This window comes from Furipterus horrens, unplaced genomic scaffold (assembly GCF_987537825.1).
Source record: "Furipterus horrens unplaced genomic scaffold, mFurHor1.1.pri manual_scaffold_9, whole genome shotgun sequence".
In the NCBI taxonomy this organism is placed as follows: Eukaryota; Metazoa; Chordata; class Mammalia; order Chiroptera; family Furipteridae; genus Furipterus; species Furipterus horrens.
Genome location: NW_028327179.1, coordinates 15,720,163 through 15,740,035, shown reverse-complemented (window position 1 = coordinate 15,740,035; position 19,873 = coordinate 15,720,163). Strand labels below are relative to the sequence as shown.

Here is a 19,873-nt window from a genome sequence, read left to right as displayed (position 1 = left end):
CATACCAAAAGGACCATTCTTATACCTTTTCCCATGGAGATGAAGCAGCATTAACTGTAGACTTGCTTTACATCCTAAGAAGCAAAGCTACATTTTCATATATAGGGGAACTTGTCTCAGCTACCTGCCCTGTTGGAGTACAGGTACCCACCCCTGGGATCTAGGATGAAATCAGACAGTAGCAACTAATTTGAAGGATAAGTCCCCTCTGGCTCAATTACTTACTGTTAAACTTTCAAGTTCGGAGAAAAGTTTCTTAAACTTCCCAGGGATTTTCTAAAAACAAACAAAAAACAAAAAAGAAAAGGTCAAAGAAGTCAGTTATTTTGAGAGGCGACCAGGGGAATGTTCATTAAGTTGTGCTTATTGTGCCCCATATCTGAACATAAATCCATCTGTCATCGAGTTCTGCCCCGACCACGTCTCATGATGCAATTTTCATTCCCAATGAAATGTGACATTCCTTGGGAATGTGGCTAAAAACAGTTGAAAATATATAACAGCCACATGACTGGAATCCAGCTGGTTGGACATTCCACGCACTGGTGACTCTTTAATAAAAACTAGGATTTCAGTCCACATCCTACCTTTGACGGATGCTCTCATCTTCTTAAGTAGCCTTGCTGATTGGGAATAATAACATCGGCTGACATTTTTTGCACAAGTGATATAATTGTTTCACAGCAGAGGGCTAGATAGTGAAAGGCCATGAAAACCCTAAGTGACGAAGCCTGCCCTTTAATAGGCAGAATTACTGAATTATAAAGATCAACCGCACCAACTGGTGACACATAAAATGACAGAGAGTATGCCATCCTCCCAGATAAAAATTCGGGCCTAAGGAAGAAGAACCTGGAATTTCCCTTTAACACGGTCAAGTGAGAACCTGGATGTCTTTCATACGGACGTAGGAGGGCAGTCTGAATTTGAATTCTGCCTCTGCCCCTTCCTAGCTGTGTGGTCTGTTGCAAGTCTCCAAGCTCTCTGACTGATATGGAGAGAACTCATGAAAAGTGTACAGTTCATGGCTGGTGCTTAACAAATTCCAGCTATTAACACTAACGGCTATATTCTGGGAGATATTTGTGGGGCATTCTGTTTCCAAAGCAAAGTAATTGAGGCAAACTCTACAATCATTAGCCTTTTAAATGATTTAGAAATAGACTTTTCAATTTTATAACTTTGAATTTGGACTCAGTTAATCACAGCAGCACAGGCAGTTTCATCTGTTCGGAAACTACCGTCACAGGGATGCACCTATAGTAATGAATGGAGGAAAACCACAGAGAAAAGAGAAAATGGAGCCGCCTGCAACTTGTTCCCATTGTTTTGTTGCGCAGCATGTCTTTGTCTGTGGGACACTCCACCTTAATGTTCCCGTGCTCCCACCACCACGCCTTCCACCAGAGTATCTGCCTAACAGGAAGTGGATCCGTAGGTTCTCCACAGACCTACACTGAGATCTAATGTAAGAAAAGAAATAGTTGGCCTCTCAGCCTTTCCCTTGCAGGAGTTTGCGTTGGGAACCATGAAGAGAATGGAGCAGTTTGTGATTGCAGACTGGAGAGAAGCTAAGGAGACTGAAGGGAACCACAGGCAGGCAGGAGCCTGGAGGGAGGAGGCTTGAGGGTTGAAGATAAGCGGGGAGGTAGAGAAGTGGTACACGGTGCAAAGCAGCCAGTCAGTAGGGACCAGAAAGCAAAGGAAACAAAACTCTAAGGAAGCGAAGGAAACAAAACTCCAAGGAAAGGAGGGGATGGGGCCGTGGGAGAGGCAGAGAGCCCTACACCTGTGTCTGGCTAAACCCTTCAAGTCCATGTTTGAGAACATGCGCTAACTATTGAGAACCTAAATAGCCTTCACCATACGACACCAACAGAGGCAGAGCCAGGATTTGGGTGGCCTGAACCAGACAGCATTTTGTGGGCCTTCTTTAAGAAGATGAATACAAAATTACTTTACTTTTGCAAATTTTACAAAGATGTACATCATGCATGGGAACACACTGCCGAGACCCTGCACATAAGAGGCCCGGGAGCTTGATTTGTTAGTCTCTCAGCCAGTAGACTTCTGGACACACATTGTCACACAGGTGAGCGTGGAAAAGGTCACCATGGAACTGGAGCCGTGTCACCGGAGCAGAGCAGAGGAAGACTCATTCTAGCTGGGAATGTCTTACAATTCTCATGTCTTTCATACACATTATGCAACCATTTTGAATACCATTTGATCACAATAGTTCTTCCCAATTTGACACATTACTTTTTAAAACATTTTTTCTAGTAGTACTTATTTAAACCATTTAAGTCTATTTATGCATTGTGAAACAAAGGCTGTTTGCTGGCCCGATTACGTTCAGTTTTATTTGTCCCTCCTCCTCCCCACTCTCCGTGAGGACCCCAGGGCTCACCTCCCAGGTCTGTGACAGCCGGCTGACAGAAGCAGTGTTGAGACCCATCACAATAGCAAAGAAAGAATTCAGGTTTCTCTGGGCTTTGCAGCTGCAGCATAAAAGAAAGCAGAAGACACTTTGAGGCCACATCCTTTCTCCAGATGATCACAGAGTTCAACTTCAAGGGAAGGACTGAACTCTGCTCCACAGCCCCACACCCCTGTGAGGACTCTGTGGTGGGGAGGGCTGGTGTCCCCTCTGATGTCTCTACCAGAAATGAGCCGATTCCAATGCTTCAGCTCATCCTTACCTTTAGGAGAAGATCTATGCTCTTGATACCCTCAAACACTTCAAAAACTTCCTCCTTTTAAAAAAAATCTATGTTGGATGCATTTACAATTCCAACTAAAAATTCTTAAATTCATCTTTCTTTATAGATACCATACTCACTATACTAGTTCTCTAGTCCCGCCCCTTTCATCAGCAAACTGTCTATTTTTGTGACAGACAAGCCCCCCTCACCTCACAGGTCTAAGATACCCCTCCCATTATATTTATACATTCTCTGCTATCAACAGAATTGCTACTATATTATGCACATATATAAACCATGGCAAATATTATGAGGATACTGCCCCGTGTTTCTCATTTAGAAAGAAAAGGAAATAAAATGCAAAATAAGATCATGTTGAGCTCCCTTCACTCTGCAAGGTTTTCTGTTATGCATAATGTCATGCCCTTGACTTAAATGGTCAAAGTTCCACCCATTTTCAAAGCTGGCTGAGGGCATTTGCCATAGCAGAGGGAGGCTGGGCTTCCAGCTTAGCCAGAACAGCATGTGAATTCTAGACACTCCTTTATGAAAGAACTTCTGCGAGGCAAGTCTTTAAAATTAAGAAATTACCCTAACTTGGTCATTAAATATGAAAAATATGAGAGCGCTTAGCAGTAAGCTGGGTGCAGAAAAAAATACCTCGTGTATGTTAACTTAGCTTCCCTCAGATGCCATCTCTTCTCAGACGTCTCCATCAAAGTCTCGAATGGAATTTGGGAACAGTGTATATATTAACTTTGTATCTTGCTCTTTCAATCATATACCACATTAAAATTATGCATTACATACAGCAAGCCATTCAGATGGCATTACTGGAATTGAAACCAAGACTTTTTGGGGAAATGGTTTTATTATTATTCAACAAGGTTTATTCTTCTTTTCATTCAGCCTCATTTAACTATGTGGAATGTTAGATATAATCCTCGTTTTAAAAAATCTGTTAGCCACTCGCCCCCATAAATAATTTTCCTGGCCCAGATCTCTTTTCCAGTCATGCTTAAAACAAAAAAAGCACATATAACTAACACCTGAGTCTGTAAAAAGGAAAAAGGAATTAATATAGACACGATTTCTCTAGAAGGCTAATTGACACAGTACACATATTGGATACCATTCCAGTCTGGAATCCTCTGTTACCAAGGTTCCTGCATTCCATGATAAGAACAGACTGTCTGACACTAAACATTCCAGTTCAGCAAACACTCCTTTGTCTGTGTGAGGGAATAAAATCCACTCAATCCACAGAGGTGGGGGATGGGGATGGAGAGAGGAAGGGAAACATGAATATGCAAATAGGATGCCTTAGGCAGGGAAAACACTTCATGATCATGAAAATTATTATCTTCCCTTGGTTATTCCTACTACTGTGATTATAAAAAATTTAACTCTGTGTTTCTATTGGCATTCTAGTCCATGGGCTAAGGTTAGAGACCAGTACTGTAAATAATTCAAGATCATGAGGCCACATGAAGATGTGAATAGATTTCATTTCCCTGAGGACAGATATAATCTTATACTGGGAACAGAGCTGTGTGGTGTCATTTTACTCGTTGGGACATTAATGTTCCATTTCTCCAAGTAACTGGTATTTATAAGGACATTTTTGATCCAAAAGAGCCTCACCTTTACATTTTTCTCGGACCACTATAGAATGTAAGGGCCAAATTAAAAAAAAAAAAAGGAACATTTAACATAAAAGAAGTCCAGGATTTAGGGCTTATCTGTTGTCTGTCTCTCCTTCCAGTCCAGTCACACCAAACAAGTCAGTTACTTCCATTATCTTTCGCCCAGGTGAGCAAAATAACACTGCTTCTGGGTTACAGTTGGGTGTAGGTACAATTTTCAGATCAAGCTTCCTGATGGACAACTCTCATCATCAGTTTCCCACACAAAAATTGTCAGTGAATTCCTACTGCTTTTGCAAGGCGGTCTAAACTCTTCAAGCTGAAATTCAAAATCCTTTACAATTCGGTCCCATATTCCTTTGCAGATGAATCTCTCCTGACTTCCTCACCAATACCTTCCGCTGGGGTCAAACTGGATGCAAGTATTATACTTTCCCGGACCACCCGCTCTCTGCCTCCCAAGAGCTTCTCTGCTTCTCTCCCCCAATGGTTTTGACCTCTTTTGAACTGGTATCTGTCAAATTCTACCCAGAATTCACATAGAGCCTCGGATGCTACTTCTTTCACAAATGTTTTCCAAATCCTCCTTTCCCACACTGCTGGTATATGAGCTTCCCCTCCTTTAAAGCCCCCAGGATGGGATCTCTGCATTATGGAAGCTCGGCCCTTTCTGCCGCAGGTCGCAAACTTCTTGAAGGCAGGAACTGGGTGTACTGTGATTTCCCCATAATACCTTGCATGGACCTGCACCTGTAATGAGTGATCAATATATATTTCCTGAATATGCTACACTCACATGTACTCAAAACACTGTTTGATATAACAACTATTTTGGAAGACAAAGGAGAAATAAAATGGGAAGGCTGGCAGGTAGAAGGAGCTGGGAAAGATTTTGGTTTCTGTTGCCTGCTTCTGTTGGGAAGCTGTCCCAAGAGCAGTCTGAGGATACTGATCTGGTATTTTAAGAGATGCTCCCAGCAAGTTACTACAATAAAATGTCATGTGACCAACATTTACTGAGTCACTGGTACTCCCTAAGTTCTGCACCAGGCACGCAGGTGCAATGATTGATTAGAACTTGTCCCAGACTTCTGGAGGCTAACACAGCCCAGTGAAGGAACCCTACATAAACAGGTACATTCAATACATATAATAAAGAAATTTTTGAAGAGGAAAAAAGCATATGTGTGTGTGTGTGTTTGTGTGTGTGTGTGAGGGGGTTAGGGTAGGAAGTAGTTGACCTGGCATTTGAAAATCAGCAATGTCTTCAAGAAGGAAGCAACATTTGACCCACATCTTAAAGAATGGCAGCAATCTGCTGGGTGGAAGGGGCCACTCTTAGCAGACACAACACGTGTCCATGCTTGGAAGATGGTGTTCACAGGAAAGAGAAAGCCATTCAGAGTTGCTGTGGCATGGGGTGTACCCAGTAGGAGAGGCTCAGAGGTCAGGAGGGACCAGCCAGTGTGGGGCCTGCTAAGGAGTTTGTGAATTTCATACTATGGGCATCAAGGAGCCAAGAGCAGAATTCTCAAATGCACCTGATTTTCAATGATTCTTTCCCCATTTTCCTAGCCTACTATAGCTCACCGGCCACACTGTAATTTAGCTGTAGGATGGGATATGTGTGCTTATTAGTTCTGTAGCACAGAGCAGAGTGCTTCGGTCTGGTATTCTGACATTTACTTTAAAATATAAATACTTCAAATGCAAAGACATAAATATTCATCAACAGACCTTTTTGAGCATTTGGTCACTTAACTCAGTATTACCCATTTACATCCAACCCTTCTTATCATCACATGAAAAAAAAAAGTACTCTCGCAAAGAGATGAGAGGAATTGTACTTTTCACCACGAGAAACTCACTGAGCGGCAATCTTGATGAATTTTTTCACCAGCTGCACCCGCTTGCCCAGTTGGCTGCAGAGCAGAATCTCTGTGGCCACCCAGAGCTGGACCTCGTTGCATCGTTGCAGCAGAAGGCTGAGGTTCATGGTGTGCTCCCCACTTCCTTGTCTGCTGAATGTGAAATAGATCAGCTCTTGCTGAAAGAAAATATATTCATGCCAGTGTTTATTCTTAGTACAAAGTCAAGTTGATACAAAATTTAGTCCATTTTGAAGAGCTATTTCTGGTAGTCACTCTCATGTCACAATGTTACAAGAATATAATAACAGTATATTAAATTTGAAACAACTTATCTTTAGTTTTAGAGATGCCTCGTTAATGTTTACTTTGACTCCTTATATAAATGTTTTCTTTTCTTTTTTCTTTTTCTTTTTTGAGAATGTAAGAATAATGCCTTTACATGAAAATCTAAGACATTCAAGGTTTAAATCACGGGCTAAACCAAATCCAAACTTTTGAAACTCGTTATACTGGCAAATTCAAGTGCAAATTAATACTACTACTAGCATTTGTTAAGATATACATTAGACCCTCACAGGTAGATGCTCTAACCCTCACAAGTAGATTCTCTAGAAAAGGGGTCTCAAATTTTAGTGCAAATCAGGATCAGCCCTCAACCAGAGTTTCTGATTTAGTTGGTCTGTGGTAGGGGCAAGATTTTCCCATTTCTAACAAGTTTCCATGTGACGCTGACAATGGTCTGGACACCCACTCTTTGAGAACCACTGATATAAGATAGTGCCAAATTGTAAACAGAATGAGCAAGTTCCAAAATTAAAAAACAAAAAAAAAATGAGTAAGACCAGTAACTATTTACTATGTATTGATTGATTACCCGTAAAGCAATAGAACATGTTTGTTTCCAAAGGGAGGCGAGTGTGTTTCACAGAAGTAATTCACTCTCTCCTACTGCAGAAGCAGGGGCACTAACATTTTCAAAGTCACAAGCTGTTTAATGGGAAGAAAGGAGTTCTCTACTTGCTCAAAGTTACCTTATCGTATGGAAAATTCAACGAGAAATTACAAGGACGTTTAAAAGTCATTCCAAAATGGAAGTGAAGCTCATTGAGTTGGCATGGGTTCCTCCTTCAGACAAAAAGGCCGTTTCATACGAAAATGTTTACTATGTGACAAAGCAAGTGCACACCACATGGGTGCATGGAGTTGCCACATTTCTCTTCTGATTCCAGGGAGCCTTTCCACCGGCTGCATTCACTCATTAATTGTCAGCAGCATTTCACCTGTAACTTATAACTGTTATAAGCTGTCCTCAAGGGAGAAGTTGATGGACGTAAAAATTTGAAATCTCAAAAATTTCAAGAAAGTACTGGGAGCCTTGCTGAACAGTCTCATTTTATAAAATTTTCTTCAGTAAAAGGATGAGTGTGTGTGTGTACAGACATGGATGTAGGTAAATAAAATATGGCTCCTGTTTAACTATTATAAACTTTTTGGTAAAAATTAATATCGGGATCAAAGGTATCAAATGCAAAATGGCTCTTCAATTCCATTAAAGCTCTCTCTATATATATACATAATATGTATACACATACACATGTATGTGTATACACATGTGTATGTGTAAACCCCGACAGAAAATCCGGAGCCGGAGTCCCTAAGGCGGTTTGACGTTGTAGTCAACACCGGCAACTCCTGCGGCGCACCTGAAGCCAAGCTGTATTGACTCCGTCTTTCCCTTGGACCCTTCAGCTGCGAAGAGAGGGGGGGTCTGCTGCATGGGCAACAGCAGACCCTCCATATCACCCTGCCCAGGCTCTGTAGCTTCAGCTTCACTGGAGAGGACACTCCAGCGTCATCGCAAGATGTCGATTCAACACGGGAGGAGACAGATACCGTGTCACTCCCGAGTCGGACTGCACAGCCATTCTCGGTGGTGCAGATAGACTCTTAAGAAGCTACACCATCGTCTCTCGAGACGGACGGCTGCCGACGACACATGTATTTACGCATATAAAAATATGACATGTTTATACTAATTCTACAAACATATGATTGTACTAGGGGCAAATAAACTGTGACCATGTATTTTGATTTTCCTAGGACTGGATCAGTCTTTTAAATACCTTTCTGGACCATGGTATCCTAGCATAACGATATCACCAGATGACGGATCTTTTATAAAGCTAGTCACATGCATAAATATTTTTTGAAAATAATTCACAGTTAAAAGAGCACTAGCATTTATTTGATCTTTTTACTCTTTCCTTACCTCATGAATTGAATTGAAGAGACTCCAATCAAAATTCATTAATTCCAGAGCAAGATCCCATGTGTTCATTCCCAAAATCCTCATCGGCCGTTGCTGGGATTCCTCATTTTCTGCAAATGGGTTCTAAACCAAGAGAAGCAAAAGGATCCTCAGTCATTCCCCATGTTTGGCTCTGCACTGGCTGTCCACAGGAAGGCACTAGGCACCCAGATTAGAAAAGCAATCTTGTCTGAGGGCACTCAATATTTCCCCTGGTGCGTTCACCTTCAGTGAGTTACAGCCAATTTAGGAAACAGCCTTGAGAACAGTACAAGTGATCAATGAGGGAGCCCGCCCTGCCACCCCACACACGTGCCTGCACAGATCTGATTATAAAACGCTGCTGGGGCGGACAGCGTAATGAAAGCAAAAGCCGTGAAACCGCTGGGGCTTCTGGTAAGAATTCATGCGCCAGCCAGGTTAGTATAAAAACAAACAGGAGAAATGTCACGGTGCACTTCAATAAAGACAGACATGGCTTTTACAGGAAATGCGTTTAACAAGAATCATCCCAGACACACACATACAAGTTTTATTAAAACACTTGTGGAAAGCAAAAAAAATTGAAACATGAAATAAAAAATAAAAGTTTCCTCACTTATACCCTATGCAGGGTGGTTAAGTATCAATTGTTTTCCCCATACAAATGGGCATGTGTTTGGTGACAGTATTTCCTTAAAATATGGCATGAAATGATTAAATGCCACCACAACTTTAAATCTATCGTCACTGTTCGACGTATTAAAAATTATTTAGCATCTTTTAAAAATACACGGTATTTTAAAATTAAAATATAAATTCTCCCATTGGAGGGACTGAACTGAAATAGTTAATGATGTTGAAATAGTCAATGACTTAGGAAAAAAAGAATGAGACTTTGCAAACTAAATGACATAGCGGGATGAAGGGAACGGTTCAGATTCCAAATATTAATCTGTTTCTAAACTGCAAGATACATTATTTGCATTTTAGAATTTTTACATTTATAAAGAGTTGGCTGAAGATCCCCACAGAGCTTTTCCACAGACTTAATTGTGTTCAGAACAGGTCAAGGTACAAAGTGTCTGTGTTCTCAAAGTGGGAGACAGAGTGGAGCTCAGTAAGGGCAGACGGCATGAATGCACATGCAGATACTGAGGTGCTCAGGTGGGGACAAGCCGAGGTTTCCCAGGGACGGCCTGACTGGGACCAGATGGACACCTGGCTGCGGCAGGCCTTCGAAGGGAGAGTCACGAATTGGGAAGTAACACTAATCTCAGTTTACTAATCTGGAGTGTGAAGATATTTTCATGGATTCTCACCCCTCCTACTTTCTCCCTAAATATGCCCCTTACCCTGGCACTGCCCTCAGGTTATTCAAGATTGTCCACCACCCTTTCCAAGGAACACTTTATACGTATTTCTCCAACCCATTCACTCAGGGCTCGTTCCTACTTTCCAAGAATATAATCTATAGGCAAGTCGACCAGGTAATAGTGGTTCCATACGTTATTCTTCCCTCACAACGTCCCATTTAAACTGAAATACTTTGGAGATAAAACACCTAAAGCTAGGATTCTAATGAAGACATTTTAGGTGGTGTGCAAAATTCATGGGGGGAATGATTTGATGGCAGGGGCAGGAGGGCATCTGGCTTATCTTGGGACCTACTCCACAGTGCCTATGTGTTCCACGGAGACACTGACTCGGGCCTGCCCTGTCCTGAAGCTGGCCCCGGGCAGTGGAGGTGAGCGCTCTGGGTGTGCACACCAGCAGCTGCATGAGAAGTCTGTGAGGCTCGAGGCAGGAAGACAGGAGGGCGGGGAGACAATTAGATTGTGGGTTCCCTCCATCGCCAGGAGCTCAGAGCAGCTACACAGTAGACTGTCCTCCTCACGGGGAGGGGCAAAGTCACATCAATCTCATTATTGACTCAAAGATGCTGCACAGCATCATCCAGCATGTCATGTTTCACTGATGCAATTATATCAGGTACAGTCCCAGGACCAGGGACCGGCAGGACACTCAGGACTGGAAAGGGCCCAAGTGAGACAAGATGTTTCCCTCTTCTTTTTTCTTATCACATCCAAATAAAAGGAACACGCAGGCGCTCCAGAGCTCAATATAAAGGGTCTGCGACCCTAGCACCATCTCCTTGGTTGTAGGGAGCTAGAGTAAGTTGCTCTCAGCCTTTCTGACCCTCACAGGGTTAATGGGAATGTTAAATGAGACACTGAATGTAAATTACTCAGCACATACGTGTCTGGGAATAAAGTATCAAAAATGACAGTGACTGATATCATGGTAGCTTGATATCCTGTAGATAATTTTACATAAAGCATTTTTATTATAAGCAGCTTTGTTTACCCACATGGTATATACTATTCCTCAATTATATATACAGCAGGAACCAGCTCGAAAGACCTAGCCCGGTTTTTACTCCAGGAAACAGACTAGGACCGTGAGTCCTGATGACACAGTCCCAGTCGGGTAAGGCGTAGGCGATGAAGCCTACTGTACAGAAAGCCACCATAAACTGAGGATTTTAGAAACAACACAAAATCTAATTGGGTGTAAATGTTCTTAAATTTGAACTGAAAGTAACCTGCAGTATGGGGTCTACTTTACTTCACATGCTTCCTCTTCAATGGCATTTGATGTCCCCTTGTTGTCATGAGACCACGTCACCCAGGGAAGGCTAACTCCCCACCCTTTCTTCAAGGGAAGGGACACTCCCAGAGCACCGAATGGATGGAAGCAAAGGGCACTGTCTTTCCCCTTCCACCATACATCCATCGGAAATGCAGACATGAAATTAAGATTCCGGTGGAGAGGAAGTCCCTTCTCTTGAATCCCTTGTTTCAGGGGCTCAGAGGGAAGTGCGATTTGACTTAGGAAGGGTTTAGAATATCTCAAGTTGCATGTCTTTGATTTGGCAAAGCAGTGTTACTCGACAAGTGATTTGGCTAGAAGAGGAAGTAGTTCAATGTATTTTTCTAACATTCATTATAAAACGTGCACAAAATTGTTTTTAGTCTGGCATTTGTGTCTGTGTGTTTCAAGTACAAGGTCACAGGTCCTCACCAAAGTGTCAGCCAGGTCTTTCCGGTAGACATATATCCGACCAGATGCTTCCAGGGATTTGGAGATGGCCAGGTCATTTGGCTGAAGTTCATGTTTTTCTTTATATAAAAAAAAAGTGAGAGAGTAATCAGAAACACAAGAACAGCAGTAGGCCTACAAGGTACATCTAAAGAGTGAAACTTGCCAAAGAAAGATATTGAAAATTAAATAGGATGCAAAGGAGATACAACTTAGTTCTGCCTACTCTCTAGAGTGGCACCAGTGGGAGCATGGACGTCACTGCTCCTTATCCCTGAAGGGGATCCTCTGGTGGTTCTTTGTTATAACACTCAGTCACTCTTTGGAACAAAGAACATTTTAGAGGCAAAAGTAAAATTTACTCATGATCCCATTACTCTAAGTATAATTATACAATGGTAATATTGGTTATCATTCAGGTATATTTTTGTTCTGATCGTTATGTAAGAGAGTGTGTGTGTGTGTGTGTGTACAAACACATACATAGAGTGGCAATCATTTATACATATGTATACATACTTATTATGAATACATATATATTTGCAATTATTCCATATGCAGTTTTATATTCTGATTTTATAAATAATTCATCAAAATTATTTATATATATCACATTTAATTGGTTGCATAACATTATATTATACCATCACTTAATCTTTCCTCTTTTGTTGGACATTTGATATTTTCCAATTTATTTATTTTGTCATATAAATTAGATGGCAAGATGTATGCTGAATACTTGCACAGGGCCAGACACATAACAGGGGCTTGATAAACGGGACCTATTATTATAGCAGCCATAATATACATTGCTGAAGCCAATGTCCTTGTGCATAAATCTTGGGCTGCTTATTGATCATTTTCTTTCTTTCTCTCTCTCTCTCTTTTTTTAAGGTTTTATTTATTTTTAGAGAGATGGGAAGGGAAGGAGAAAGAGAGAGAAACATCATTGTGAGCGAGAAAAATCAACCAGTTACCTCTTGCATGCCCCTTCTGGGGACCACACCTGCAATCCAGGCATATACCCTGACTAGGAATCGAACTGACATCCCTTATCTTTGCAGGACAGTGCCCAACCAACTGAGCCACACTGGTCAGGGTGATGAATTTCTTAAGACAGATTCCCAGTAGTGGGACTATGGGTCAAAGGGAATAAATATTTTTAAAGTTTTTGATGCAACCTGCCAAATTGCTTTCTAATTCTTACACTGGCCAACACTGACCATACTTTAGGGAAGTGTGCTCTTCTGCAGAAACCAAAAAGAGATTTGCAGTTTATTTTGTATTTCTCGACTACTAGTGAAGCTGAAATTTTTCATATCTTCTTCTTCCATTTTATTTTCCTTACTGTAAATTGTTCCTGCCCTCGGACCATTTTTTTTACTGTCATTGGTGCTCTCTTACACCATGATAGAGGAGTATTATTCTCCTGACTACAAAATGCAGATGAGAATCGACTAAAGTGATACTCAAGTTTATTCCACTGTAATATAATCAGCTTCTCCTAAAGCAGCCCTTCGGAGATCCAGCAGGGTTGGGAAATGCAATATGCCGCATCGTTTCCTATATAACTTAATCAGTTAAAATGCCAAATTTTGTTTTGAACAGTTCTGCTTAATACAAAGCACACAAATGATAATCTAATATATTCTTCATGGCCCAGCATTATCAAGATCAATAGTACTGTCATGTCAGGCTGTTGACGTGTGTAGTAAATGGTCCCCCGTGGCTGGGCTCTGAGGTTCTTCCATCTCTTCTATCTTTGTTTGGCTACGATTTCGTGCAACCCTCTGTGTGCCCATGGGTACCCTAAATCTGAACCTGTGAGAGCCACCCCACCCTTGCCATGGGAATAAAACGCCATGGTGTTCCTCACAGTCATTTTTCCATGTGCTAAGAACCTATTTTCCTTATTTTCAGGTTTGTCACTATACTATAAAAGATGAAAGCTGATAAACTGATAAAACTTTAAGGTCTGAATAGCAGATACGTTGTTGTTACTACACACATATACCTACCCTTGGTACAAAACTGGCTCTAAACCTACTAAAAACTATGAAGATAATAGCACCAGTCCCTTAAAAAAAGAATCCACAAAAACTACAAATTGCCAGCATCTTTAAACTTCTTTGAAAGACAAAACAGTAGTTCTCATTGTCATTTCATTTTGCAGTAGCATTTAAAAGATTATTTATTGAAAACTATGTACCTACAACAAGGAATACATTAAGCTCTGTATTTTTTTTCCTTCATTAAAACATTACTGTTTGGGGGATATTAAGCTGCAGGCAGAAAGGTTCTTAAGGGACAAAACTACTTATTGATGGAAAAGGATGGCACATTTCCAAAGCTGTGGGATAATTCAAGAGATAAGCTGATATGTCTAGTGATGATTAGCAATAAGTCTATACAATCAGAATGCCACTACTCACCCCGATGGATCCAACTTAATAGAGTGTAAAAATGGTATTTCATGGCCATCAAATAGATATTGGGTAGAAAAAGAACCACTCATTAACTTCCAGATTCACATGTGGCCCTGTTGGCTCTTGTGGGAATATGTTGTGCCACCAAGCTCACTCAGGGTCTTTTCTTCTCCTGCACATTCTGTCTGAACGGGGACCCAGAGATTACTTTTTGTAATCATACTGTCAAAATGTTGGTTTTGATGAAACTGAATATTGTTGAGAGTCATTTAATAGTTTTGGTCACTTAAAATTAAATATAACATACATTTATCGCATCTATCTGGAATGTTTGAAATATGTTATTCAAAATTTCAATCCCTCTCTGATTAAAATGTTGTAATCCACATATTTCTCGAACTTGTGCTCTTTTTTTTCTGGATCATGCTTTGATGGAATGCACAATTAGGGCCCGGGGGGAGTAAGGGGACACTCTCATTTATTAGGTCTGGAGAGCAAGGGCTGTATCTGTTTGCATGTAATCAACCAGCCTGTAGGGCCATTTTACCTGGCTCTGAGTAACAAAGCAATGGAAGCTGTATTCTATCACATAACGCTCTAATGTCAAGTGAAATTCTGACATTCTTCTCCTGACTCTGGAATGAAACAAAGGGTAAACAGAAATGCCAGTTATCTGCGCCTCCTCCCCGACCTAGTCCTCCTATTTTTCAGTGACTGGGGCTAAGTCGCTTTCTTTGTATTTGCCTCAGGGTTAATGAGATATTAAATAAAGATCGTAAGCCAGAAAGGAGGCCAGTGACACTGAAATCTGACAGGCCCTGGTGAAAACGTAGGGGTCTGTTTAGGTCACACTGATCAATAGTGTCAGCTTGTAATCTGTGTGATCTTATTCAAAACAGACAATAAACCATTCTCTGAGGATAAATAAGGCCCAGTAGAAGAAAATGCTATAACCAGGCCTGTTCCCCACGTCCACCTGAAGGGACACGGCCTGTGGGCTTTGGGCTTACTGTACAGTCTGTATTTCCTTCAGTAGGGAGTCTTAAGTATTAAATTGTCAGCCAGCAATATGACTAGTACAAGGCTGTCTTTCTTTTTTCTTCCTAAAGTAATTTCATCCTTTAGCAACTTCCCAAGTTAATTTAAACATGAAAATAGGAGGCTTATCTAGAGTACAAAATATGAAAAGCTTTACAATATATTTCAAAACATGGGCCTGCCTCTCTCTTTAGCTCTAGGGGAGGGAATTCAGTATCCAACAGTACCCAACTGTTGTCATAGAAACACCTCTTGTAGGTGGCTTCTCATTGTTCCTGTGGTCCTCCAGCTGCAGACCCAGAAGGGACAAGCTGCACGTTTTCTCCATAAAAATGTCAACTCTCCTCTTGGAGAAGATCCAGTGAAAGATTAATATTCAAGGACAGAAAATAATTTACCCCCAGAGAACGTGACGGCCACCAGAGCCAGATCCTCTTCTGCATGCTGGATCTTTTCTGCCACAACTTTCAGGATTTCTTGGGCTGTACTGGAAACTTTGGCCTTCACACTGACGTAGGAGTGCTCTGTTATGTACACGTGGCAAAACACTGCACAAGACAGAAGCATTGTTAGTAAGCAGAGAACTGTGGCTGTGAGGTTCAGACTTTTCTAAATCAAGGTGCCCACCTTCCTTGCTCGTCTCATTAGTATAAAACATCCATGGCTAGGTTTACCTACTTAAGCACGCACATGGGTGCCTGAGGGTACGTGCATACAAATGCGGGCTTGCACACCTGAGATACAGACATTATAAGCTGGTGAGCAAGTCCAAGGAGGACATAGCTTCCCCACACTGTATGTCTGACTCATACATTTTTATTTGACACTCCATTTCTGGACAGTCACAGTGACCCAATCAAGACCACATTTCGTTATTAGAATTCTCATAAGCTTATCTACAGATCTGTCATTTGCCATGGTCTTTGTGTTCAGCCTTCTTGATGTTTTAAGAATGAAACCTCCCCTTTCTGATCAAGGTGGTGGTGAATTTAGTTTCCAAATAGAGGTCACCTTTCTAGCCATTTTAATTTCCTTTTTATTGTCTGCAGTGCTAATAATTATTACTAGGACATTGTCACTAGCTGGGTGAATGCGTCCTGGAAAAAATGTTTCTCTATGGCTTGATAGCAGAAACTGTTTTAATAGCAATAGAAATAATTGACATATTATTTGCTTCTTATATCAGCTGTTCTGAACAATAAAAACACTAGCTTCTTTAGAAAAGACACAAGGACATTAACGTACTTAGATATTTTCCTCTTCTATGTTACAAAATTTAAAAAGGGGGGTAGATGCAGCTGCTAGAGAAATTTCATATGCAATTTAAAGGGCACCACAAAAATAAACCCAGGAATATTTACACAGACATGAGAGTAAAGCGAAAGACACACTATGAGTTTACATGGACGAACCTCAGAGTCTTTAACGCGCCACCAGGAGGCACAGAGCACTGTGTTTGTGGTTTGGTTGGGTGTGTCACTAAAACAACAGCATCTACCAAACAGTTGTTTTATATGTTGTCAACAGACGTGTGAGAGGCAAAAAGACTTTTTTCCTTGCATAGAAAAATGGAATTTTTGAACAAGGCAAAGATCTGATCTACAAACCACTAAATGTGATGTAAGTTTCCAGCTTGCTTAACAAACTAAAGAATAAAGGAGGGCCAAGGCCTTGAAAAATTATGCAGTTAAATTGAGAGACAAACAGGCAAGGAAGGTCAGCAAGTAAGGAATTAGGAGGAAGATCATTTCGTTTGCTCTTCCTCTTACTAGGACACAGAGGCACCCTCAGGAGCAGCATTACATACAAACAATGTAACAGAAGAAGCGTCCTTGGGACATTTGGTTAGAAGTTGAGCAAATGTTAGATGCTCGCACTTAGAATTTCAGGACTTACTGAAAGCCTTTAAAAGAGAATGTCCCTGAGTCACAATTATGTGACCATTTTAATTGCTGTGTTTCCCGGCTCGGCACTTGACTCAACCTTTGTCCAACCAGGAGGAAACGGTGTTCTGTTCTGTTACAAGATATTACCACCGAAAAGCACGCCAGCGTCTTCAGGGAGCTAAAAAAGCGTTTCTGCTCCTACTGCCCAGGCAGCCCTCTTCCCGGTGGGTCAGGGGCCTTGGGGGGCACTGCCAGGCACTGTGTGAGGACATGCTGGGTGTGCGGCACTGCCCGGTACAGTCTGGCCTCGAAGGAATTTTGACTGCACTTTCCTCAGAGATTTCTTCCTAAATGTGCCTCGCACGTGCGCTTTAATGGACTTTCCAGTTACTCACAGGCAATGGGCTGACAGAGCTGGGAGAAGGTGACCCAGAGGAAGGCGGTGTTTCCAGGCAATTCTGTACCTCTTCCCAGGGACGCAGGAGGCTCTTTGAAGTCTCCTTTCCTTATTTCCCAAATTAAGAATGTCCTTGGTCCCTGGGACACTATTATAGGATCAAGAAGACTGTACCGCCAAAGCAAGAAAAGAAACACACTCATTTTTGACGCTAATGTGCTTGTTATAAAGGGTGTGACCACCGGAGGTGGATAAAGGCAGGCTGATGTGCGGATGCTGGGAAGCCACGGCGACTGACAGAGGCTCCTCCACCGACCCAAACCCTCAAACCCTCGTTCAGATGCTACTCACTCTCCTCTGTTTCAGTCACTGCGCCTCTCTGCTGCAGCCAGTTCTCCTTCAGACTGAATTGGTGGAAAAGGGCTTTATTCTGAGAGAAGGGAGAAAGAGAACAATGAATGAATGTGTTCCTGCCCTTTGGAAAGCCAGCGCTGTTTACAACATGTTCCAAAAGGCCTAGCCAATTTCGTTTTTTTAAATATGAATTCCAGCATCCAATCACTGAGGAATAAACTGGGAGTTGCCTCCATTATTGCATGAGGAGGTGGAGAGTCTGAGCAATGCGACAGACCTCGGCCAAGGCCAGCACCAGGCAAAAAGTCCCCATAATTCTCTGCAACAGGCTGGAGGGTATCTGGTTACTACCAACGCCCCCTGGTTCTTCTGAGCAGGCACTGCTTCCCCATCCCAGTATCAGCCTTGCTTTTGCATAAAGCGACTGTGAAATCGTTTCAGACTCTGCTGTAGTACAACGCCTTTCTTAAGGAAAATAGATACCTTATCAGCTTTTCCAAAACTTGTGCCTAACACCTCATTTTACACTCTCTCCTCCAAGTTGGATAGGAAACACATTCATTCTTGCTAACCTCTCTCTTTCTATTGGTTTGAAAAGTGCAAAACTTTTTCTTATAAGCCTTTCTTACTCTTGCAGGCAAGCTTCTTGCCTGGACTTCTTTTTTTCCCCTGTCAATGTTTGACACTCTGGGAATACTGGGGAAACTCTGAGACTTCAAGATGCACCACAAAAACATGCACATGTGAGCAAGCCAAAGGCACAGGGCCGGCCCTGAATCTGTACCCGCACAGGGAAGCTGAAATACAAGCGCACAAGCTGTGGCCTGGGTCCCTGCCGTGCCCTGTCCTGCTGGAGGAAGGACTATAATGAGCAAGGAAGGCAAGGGCTCCAAACTGAACCCCCCATTTCTGATGGACAGCGGTCTGCCTTACCTTCCTCTGTGGTGAATATTCATCTACCGTGCTGAAAGGAAAAGGACAAGAGGTCAATCTTTGTCCCAAACCCAGAATAATGCAGTTATTGTCACAGAAGACTAATGTTCAGACCCTGGGCAGAGGCTTTGCTTTTCCAAAAGATAAGATGCAGTATTCATTAGTTTACTATGTATAACACTTTGACTTTGGGCTCTGGATTTCAAGTGAACCAGGAAGAAAAGGAGCTGTCTGTTCAACGGGTGTGTTTTCTTTTCCAACTGCAGAAGGTGAAAACTGGAGGAAGAACTGGGTTTCTTCAGTACACAGAAATTCTAGTTTTCTCAGACACTGATTATATTTTAGCTGACATTATTGTAGTTAAGGTAGCTAAATAAGTAGCCAAATTGCATCTTTTCCAGGATATTCCTATGTGTGGTGGAACTGGAGGACATTCTGCAGGTCCCCAGCTCAAATCTTCTTCCAGAATCTAGAGATATTTCATCGTCTTATACCAAAGACACAAGGGTCATGTCATATCATTTTCTTATTTTAATCTGTTGTTTCCCACTTTTATGTTAAGTTCTTTAATGGAATGTATTAAATTTCATTAATGTCTTTAATGCATTTCAGTGTATAAAACCATGAATTAAAGGGTCCCAATAGTAATAAGGCCTCCCTTACAGCACGGACCAACTTCCATGTGGGGATTATTTTGATGTTAAGTTTGCCTTTCTTTTTTGTTTCATTTAGTTGTTCATATTTTCATACTAGTCCTGAGCTACGGAAACATTATACTGTAGACTCTGATAAAAGAAGGCAACCAAAATTCACAACATTCATTTGTAACACACTGTCTTAAATTACAACACCTCATTTCTGAATTTCTAAATATGTGATTTTTATGTTTGGGAATTTACTCCCTAAAATTATACAGACATTTAATTTGCAGTAGGATCTCCCTTTACTAAAATTAAGTCAGGCTTTATATCTCAAATCAGTAATCTGGAAGACCTGAATTAACATATTCTATGAGACATGCATTTCTGACTTCTGAAATCTTTTTAAAAAAATATATTTTATTGATTATGCTATTACAGTTGTCCCAATTTCCCCCCTTTGTCCCCCCCCCCCACCTGATATCCTCTATTCCCTCCAGCAATCCCACCCCTTAGTTCATGTCCATGGTCATGCATATAAATTCTTTGGAAACTGCATTTCCTATACTGTTCTTAACATCCCTGGTCTA

At 41.5% G+C, this 19,873-nt stretch overlaps 1 protein-coding gene across 2 annotated transcripts in view; it reads right to left on the bottom strand.

The window, feature by feature from the left end:
• Window positions 1-19,873, bottom strand: part of RAPGEF5 (Rap guanine nucleotide exchange factor 5) — a 206,058-nt gene that overhangs the window by 13,886 nt on the left and 172,299 nt on the right. For both annotated transcript variants that reach the window (XM_090287121.1, XM_090287120.1), the window contains exons 15-22: window positions 18,646-18,676; window positions 17,710-17,788; window positions 15,474-15,623; window positions 11,594-11,691; window positions 8,492-8,614; window positions 6,220-6,398; window positions 2,411-2,501; window positions 226-276 (exon numbers count right to left, since the gene is read on the bottom strand). In XM_090287121.1, coding sequence (XP_090143247.1) covers window positions 226-276; window positions 2,411-2,501; window positions 6,220-6,398; window positions 8,492-8,614; window positions 11,594-11,691; window positions 15,474-15,623; window positions 17,710-17,788; window positions 18,646-18,676 — 802 coding nt within the window. The remainder of the gene's footprint in view (window positions 1-225; window positions 277-2,410; window positions 2,502-6,219; window positions 6,399-8,491; window positions 8,615-11,593; window positions 11,692-15,473; window positions 15,624-17,709; window positions 17,789-18,645; window positions 18,677-19,873) is intronic.